The following is an 8,175-nucleotide window of genomic DNA, read 5'->3' as shown; positions in this document are numbered from 1 at the left end:
ATGCTAACATTATCCATCTGTTACAAATTATCTGGCTTTTCCATTAAAAAGGAGAACAGTCTAGCCAGTGAGTAGGTACTGTTTAGATCAATACATGCCAAGTAACTTTCTCCTTTGTTATAGTGCCTGTCAATTCTTGATGACTGATTAGAGGTATTGATTAACAACACACAGTTCTTTGCTGAGATTCTTTCTGGGAAGATGGACTCCCAGGGTAGTGGAAGCAGACCAAAATAAACAGTCTGCTGGAGTTGGTTTCACAAATTAAAAAATTCAGCAAATACATGTGGAGGAGGAAGAGTTCTTAGAATTTTATGGGACAGAGAAGTGGTTCAGCTAGGTGATGTAGCAGAGAAAGTGCAGGGCACAGAGTCAGGAAGATTAGAGTTTAAATCCAGCCTCAGACACGTACCAGCTGTGTAACCTTAGGTAAGTAAAATGATAATGATAATAGTAATAATAATAGCACCTACCTCCCAGGGTTGTTGTAAGGATCAAATGAGATATTTTCAAAGTACTTTAACACAGTGCCTGGCACATAGTAGTTGCTTAATAAGTGGTTGTTTTTTTCCTTCCTAGTAATTAGTCAATTTAGGAAGAAGCAAAAGTATGATATAGTGGAAAGAACACTAAACATGTAGTCCCAAAACCCAGGTTCAAATTTGGAACCTATGATTTACTGAGTGACCTTGAGAAAATTATAATCTCTCTGGGTCTCAATTCCTAATCTCTTTGCCTCATCTTCCTACTAAAGGCCTCTGGCTATGGACTCGTGGATTAGGTTTGGTTTGTGGGAACCTGACATCCAAAGAGGAGAATAAGGTTTTTTCTCCTATTCTCTGGCTCATTATACTACCACACTAGAGTAGAGCCCTGGGGAAAAAATCTCTAAAATAGACATAGCTTATGTCTAAGGTCTCCCCAAGAGGGATTAATGGATTCCTTTCTTGAAAGGTACTCAAAACAGATCAGGTGTAGTACAGATGTTTTTTGTTTCTTTCACTATGAAAGAAATGCTTAAAACACCAAAGACTCATAAGGGTGCAATGACAAATAGTTAAAGTATGATAGTAATTCATAATTCCTATTATGCTGTCCTAGGAGACTTATACTTAAAACGTTTAAAGATAAAACATTTAATAGAATTACTGAACAGGAATTCCAGGAATCTGCACCAACTGAGCAATTTGTTCAAAGTCTATGTCTTTTTTTTTTTTTTTTTTTGCAAGGCAGACATGCATGGACTATTCTTTTGTCTCATCTCCTTCAGGGATCATTGTAGTAATAGGAACCATTCCCTCCTAGTAGTCAGCAGCCAGATACAGGAGCTCTCAAACTCATAAGGTTGATGCCAAGGCATCATTAGGTAGGGTCTGGAAGTTCAATGTCAGGGTCAACAAGACAAACATATGCTATGGGCACCATATGTAAACAATCACCACAGTGGTGGAGAAAAAGGGAGAAATCACCTCTACCTTTCTTTATAGACATCTGAGAGAGAGAATCAAAGAGTATAGACATGCTTGATAGGCAGAGGGGAGAGAGAGAGAGATACAGACACAGAGAAAGAGAGAGGAAGTAGTCTTTTTTAAAAAAAAGTGCGTTTAATGAGGAGAAATTCTTGCTCAGTGATGCTTCTTAATTGAAAAAAATAGAAAAGACCACTGGCCTGAGAGTAGAGGAGTCTTGTGTAGTACAGTGGATAGAATGCTAGGCCTGGAGTCACCTGAATTAAAATGTGGCTTGAGACGCTTACTAGCTGTGTGGCCCCAATCAAGTCACTTAACCTTTATTTGTTTCAGTTTCCTCTAACATAAAATGGGAATAATAATAGCACATGCCTCCCAGGGTCGTTGTGAGGATTAAAGATGTCATATTAATAAAGTGCTTGGCATAGCATCTGGCACATAGTAGGCACTTAATAATTTTTTTCCTCCCTCCCTCCCTCCCTCCTTCCTTCCTTCCTCCCTCCTTTCCTTCCTCCCCCCTCCCTCTCTTCCTTCCTTCCTGCCTTCGTTCGTTCGTTTGTTCATTCGTTCATCCCTTCCTTCCTTCCTTCCTTGTTTTTGATCACTTAACTAACTAGGTCTGTTAGCCTGCACTTCAAGAAACATTTTTCAAATTTTTTTTTAAAGGAAAGAAAGAAAAGCACCATTGATTCCTGTGCTTTCCAATGTATTTTAATAGGAATGGGTGTTGTATTTTTTCAAAATCTTTTCCTACATCTATTGCTATAATCATATAACTTTTGCTGTTTTTACTATTGATATAGTCAATTATGCTCAATAGTTTTCCTAATATTGAACCAGTCCTAAATCCCTGGTATAAACCCAATGTAATCATAGTGTATAATCTTTGTGATATTTTGTTGTAGTCTCCTTGCTATTATTATTTTATTTACTATTTCTGCACCAATATTTATTAGGAAAATTGATCCCTAGATTTCTTTCTCTGTTTTTGCTCTTTCTGATTTAGGTGTCAAAATAATATTTGAGTCATAGGAAGAATTTGGTAGGATTTATTCTTTACCTATTTTCCAAATAATTTATATAGTACTGGAATGAATTATTCTTTAAATGTTGAGTAGAATTTACCGGTAAATCTATTTGGTCCTGGAGCTTTTTTCATAGGAAACTCATTTGTGGATTATTCAATTTCTTTTTCTAAGCTAGAGTTATTTTGTTATTCTATTTCTTCTGTTAATCTGGGCAATTTGTATTTTACTAAATATCACTTACATTATCAGTTTTATTGGACAAAGTAGTTTCTAATAATTGCTTTAATTTTATTTGTGTTGGTGGAGCATTTTCACTTTTCATTTTTGATACTGGTAATTTGTTTTTCTTTAAAAACATCAAATTAACCAATATAGTTTATTTATTTTATTGTTTTTTTCATAAAAACAGCTTTTAGTTTTGTCTATTACTTCTTTGGTTCCTTTTACTTTCAATTTTATTAATTGTCAATTTTCAGAATTTCCATTTTGTTTTTTAATTGGGAATTTAAAATTTGTTCTTTTTTGAGGGTTTTTAAAAAATGTGTTTAGAGATATAATATTTCCCCTGAGTACTCCTTTGGATGTATCCCACAAATTTTGGTATTTTATCTCATCATAATTTTCACACTTGCAAAATGAGATGGTTGGGCTAGATCAGAGGTGTCAAACATACAGTCCACACAATACTCCCGAGTTTGGCCAAACCAGATTAAAATGTAATTGGGAAATATTTAATAAAACAAATAGAAACACAATAAAATAGAGGTAATGTTATCATAAAATATAGATATTGCTTTTCTAAATCAATATAAGCCCAAAGAAATCCTTATGTTCAGTTTAGTGGCACCTGGTTGTATTTGAGTATTGTAGCACTGGTCCTATGATATACTCAACCATTTCTCTGCTTATGAGTTCCTCATGGGGACTCAGATCAGACAGCTTCTTATGAAAGTCACCTGAGTGGTCACCATCTTCAACCTCCCCCTCCCAGTGAGTGAATAAAGAATTGGCTTGCCATATCTGGATGATTTCTGCACCTTGATGTGGAAGTGTGGGTAAAACATGGTGGAAAGAGCATAGAAACTGGGAGTCAGGACACCTGGGTCTACCATCTAAGTCACTGTGTGGCTCTTTACTTCTTTATCTTACTTTCCTTGCCCAAAAGACATATACTAATATTTACCCTATCTCCAAGGCCGTGATGTTGTTTTGATAAAATGAGATCATAGATATAAAATCATTTTGAGAAAAGTTAACCATTTATAACTGGACCAATTAATATTTCACTGGGAAAGACTAGAGATTCCAGCTGTGAATCTGATGAAAATGTTCTTTGTTTCCTTATAGTTTTCCAAGGCACAAACACCCATTGTTTACCAAGTTAATCCATCATCTGGAGTGCCAGGTAAGCAGTATTGTATTAAAGCAGAGTCTTTTGAATCTTGTTTTAAATCCCATCTCAGGCTCTTACTAATTGTGCGACCCTTGGTTGAGTCACTTCACCTATCTGTGCCTCATTTTCCTCATCTATAAAATGAAGAAGCAGAACTAGATAACCAGTAAGATACCTTGTAGCTCTAAATATATATAAGCCATGATCACTGATGCAATCCTTATTTTCTTTGAATGGATTTTGTTTATGTTCCTCTACTCCTGACCTTTCTTTTCGTTACTTAAAAAAATTGGACTCTTCCCCATGCCTGTTGGGAGAATAGATGCTAGCCAACAACCTTTTGCCTTTAATCTGGTTTGTTCTTTTCCCCTGGCCTATTTTGCTGTATCTTTGCACAGTGTATGCATTTAAAGACATTTAAATAGGATTAAGGCAATCAAGTCTTCTGTGTGATTCAGCCAAGGAATGGGAGCCTTAAATTAATGATCATTTTTAAGGTCATGAACAGTGATGGTTGTTGACTACCAGCTATGCATTAGGACCACCATCCAATACCTTTTGCTATCAACTTTTCCTACCATGGAAGGTATCATTCTGAGATAGGCAGTTAGACTAGCGTGGGATCTGAAAAAATAAATAGAAAGCTCTCCCCAGTAGAATGCGGCAAGAGACTGTTTTGTTTTTGCTTTTTATCCTCAGTACCATCTGTGTCCTACTCTTACCCCATGAAGCTGCCCTTTGTCCCCCCACAGTTCTGCCCTATGTCCTCTTCTCCTCCTATACTCTATCTTTTGGGGATCTCATCAGCATTCATGGCCTCAACCATCTTGTCAATGCCGATACCTCTACATATCCAGTCCTCATTTCTCTCTTGAACTTCAGTCCTGCACCACCAGCTTCTGGACATTTCTCCCTCGATTTCACATAGGCATCTCAAATTCAATTTATCCAAAATGGAATCCATTTCATCTCTCAGGTCACCGTAGTCCTGAAATTCACCAGTTTTCCTAACTCTCCTATTTCTGTGGAGGACAGCCTTTCAGCCACCTGGATCACAACTTTTGCAAAACCCTCTACTTTTTCCTCTTCCTCATCTCTCATATTCAATCAGTTTTCAAGTTTTGCCAATTTCACCTCTGTAACACTTATGTCCATCCCCTTCTCTCCATTCACATAGGTACCGCCAGACTTCAGCTTCTCATCACCTCTTTCCTGGATTATTGCATAGGTTAGGGCTAAGGTTAGTCTTCTAGTTGGCATCCCTGCTTCCAGTCTCTTTCTTCTCCAGTTTGTCCTCCACACAGATGCCAAACTGATATTCAGAAGCATAAGTCTGACCATGTTAATCTCTTTCTCTTGTAGCCTGAATGACTCCCTAATGCCTCAAGAATAAAATATAAATATCTCCGTTTGGCATTTAAAGCCAAACTCAGTCCAATATATATATAGCCAAACTCAGTCCAATATATATATAGATTGACTTCATTTTAGTCCGGTTCACACACTTCATGCTCCAGTAAAACTGGCATAGTTGGACATAGCATTTCATCTCTTGCCTATGCACATTTGTACAGGCTGTAACCCATACCTGAAATGTTCTTCTTCCTTATTTCCACCTCTTAAAATCCTTAGCTCCTTTTAAGGTTTATGTCCATTCCCATTTCCTACTTTGGACATTTTCTGACACTTTTGGTTGTTAGTGCAACCACAAAACAACAAAATTTTTGTTTTTATTGTTTAGTTGATCATTGTGCCTGACTCTTTGTGACTCCATTTGGGGTTTTCTTGGAACAGCTACTGGAGTGGTTTGCCATCTTCTCCAGCTCATTTTACAGATGAGGAAACAAAGACAAATAGAGTTAAGTGATTTGTCCAGGGTCAATTACTTTGCATTTATTCTGTAGTTTGATTGTATTCCTTTTTATTACATCTCTATTATATTTACTTATCATTATTATACGTTATACATTCAATACCATATACATTGATTAAGTGCTTACTACATGCCAGACACTCTGGAGTTCTGAGGATTCAAAGACAAAAATGAAATATCCCTGCTTTGAAGGTACTTTCATTAGAGGGGCAAGCGTAGTGCAATAGAAAGAACACTAAACTTGGAGCCACAGGACCTTGGTCCAAATTTTGGCTATGCCACTTACTGTCTTTGTGACACTGGGCAAGTCACTTAGTCTCTCTGGGCCTCAGTTTCTTCATTTATAAAATGAGAGGGTTGGTTCTGACATGGTGGTGCATGCCTATATTCCCTACTACTGGGAGAGGCTGACACTGGTGGATCACTTGAGCATTAGAGTGCTGAGCTGCACTATGGCTAAAGCCGATCGGACTTTGATGACTGGAAGAGAGAGTGAAACTGATGACTTTGCACAGCTCTCTCACTTAAATCCAACTCATGCCTAAGTTAAGACATCACTCTGGTGATGTCATTGTCTCTCTTCAAAATGAAGGACCAACAACAACAACAAATACCAATGTGGTGAGCCTCTGGGAGTGGAGGGTGCAACAGTGACATAATGGTCCATGGAGTAGCTTCAAACTTCTGTGATGACCCAAGATGGGATTGGGCAGTGAGTGGCTGCTGTACTTCTAACCTGGGCAAATAGGGAGACCTAGTTTCCAAAAAACAAACCAAATACTTTAAAACAATGACAATGTGGGGCAGCTAGGTGGTGCAGTGGATAAAACACTGGCCCTGGATTCAAGAGGACCTGAGTTCAAATCTGGCCTCAGACACTTGACACTTACTAGCTGTGTGACCCTGGGCAAGTCACTTAACCCTAATTATCTCACAAAAAAGAAAAGTAATGAATATGTAACCAGCCTATAAAGATAAGTAGGAACCAAATTATGAAGCCCTTTAACTACCAAGCGGAGAAGTTTGTGTTTTTTTACTAAAGACAATAGGGAACCATTGTAGAATGGAAGCTAATTGAGGGCAAGGACTATTTTGATTTTTGTCTTTGCATCCTTAGTGCCTAGCACAGTTGGTAATTGAAAAATACTGGCTAAATCGAATTGCCTTGCACAGAATAGGGACTTCATAAATATATGTTGTATGAATGAAAGGGAAAGGAGATGGAAATCTAGGGCATTCATTCCCAAGGAGAGATGGTAAATAAGTGATGAGTTGAAAGACAATGCATTCTTATTGAGTAGTTTTGAGGAGTACTGATTAGTCAAGAAAGTTAAGACTGCTGTGGAACAAGTATTTTGACTACTTTTCCCCTCAACTTGAGAGAGTACAACCAATTGCAAGTTTGTAGAACTGGAAAGGACTTTAGAGTACCTAATCTTTTTTTTTTCTGGTGTGGCAATTGGGGTTACGTGACTTTCCCAGGGTCACACAGCTAGTAAGTGTCAAGTGTCTGAGGCTGGATTTGAATTCAGGTCCTCCTGACTCCAGGGCTGTATCCACTGCACCACCTAGCTGCCCCTAGAGTACCTAATCTAATTCTCTAACTTTGCAGTTGGGTAAATCGAGGCCCAGAAGGCTAAATGCTTTCCCGAAGTCACACAGGTAATACATGATGGAGTCAGGATTTTAATATAGGTTTTCTGTCTCCAAATTCAATGCTCTTCCCCCCATACCAGACTGCCTCCCTATTATGTCTCCCACTAATGAAAAATAGAAATGATTTTGGGGCTATTTTTCTCTTTGAGATTATCCACATATCTGCTTCCCCTTCTTCATATGAACTATCAACAACTGACAGCTCTTAAAAAGAGACAAAGATGGGGCGGCTAGGTGGCGCGGTGGATAGAGCACCGACCCTGGATTCAGGAGGACCTGAGTTCAAATCCGGCCTCAGACACTTGACACTTACTAGCTGTGTGACCCTGGGCAAGTCACTTAACCCCTATTGCCCCGTTTAAAAAAAAAAAAAAAGAGAGACAAAGTCCATAAGAGAGCTAGGTGGAGAAGCATGAATACCAGCTCTCTGGGAGTTACACGGCTTCAGTTTAGATGATGGAGGCCTAAGAGTAAAGGATCAGGAAAGCTATAGTACCTTTGAGATCTGAGGTATAGTGGCATGTCTGCTGATACTTAGATCGGCCAATTCTTCCACCCAAGTTTGAACTCTCTCCCGTGCTACCACCATCCCCATCCACCCGGGGGTTTCCTCAGCTTTCTCTGTAAATGATCAGCTTATTGCCACTGTTGAAGGGGTCCCCCTGAGTAAGATCCACGAGGCTGCATCTTAGCAATTTCTTTCCAGACAATTACACTCATTTCATTTGGGAAGCCTGCACAGCGTTAGCAACGAGG

General features: G+C 38.6%; 1 protein-coding gene across 1 annotated transcript in view; it reads left to right on the top strand.

The window, feature by feature from the left end:
* PKHD1 (PKHD1 ciliary IPT domain containing fibrocystin/polyductin) overlaps nucleotides 1–8,175 on the top strand; it is a 714,107-nt gene that overhangs the window by 23,017 nt on the left and 682,915 nt on the right. The window contains exon 5 of the mRNA XM_044005152.1: nucleotides 3,845–3,902. Coding sequence (XP_043861087.1) covers nucleotides 3,845–3,902 — 58 coding nt within the window. The remainder of the gene's footprint in view (nucleotides 1–3,844; nucleotides 3,903–8,175) is intronic.

This window comes from Dromiciops gliroides, chromosome 4 (assembly GCF_019393635.1).
Source record: "Dromiciops gliroides isolate mDroGli1 chromosome 4, mDroGli1.pri, whole genome shotgun sequence".
Taxonomy (NCBI): Eukaryota; Metazoa; Chordata; class Mammalia; order Microbiotheria; family Microbiotheriidae; genus Dromiciops; species Dromiciops gliroides.
The sequence above is the reverse complement of the archived record's forward strand: the minus strand, read 5'-3'. Positions and strand labels throughout refer to the sequence as shown.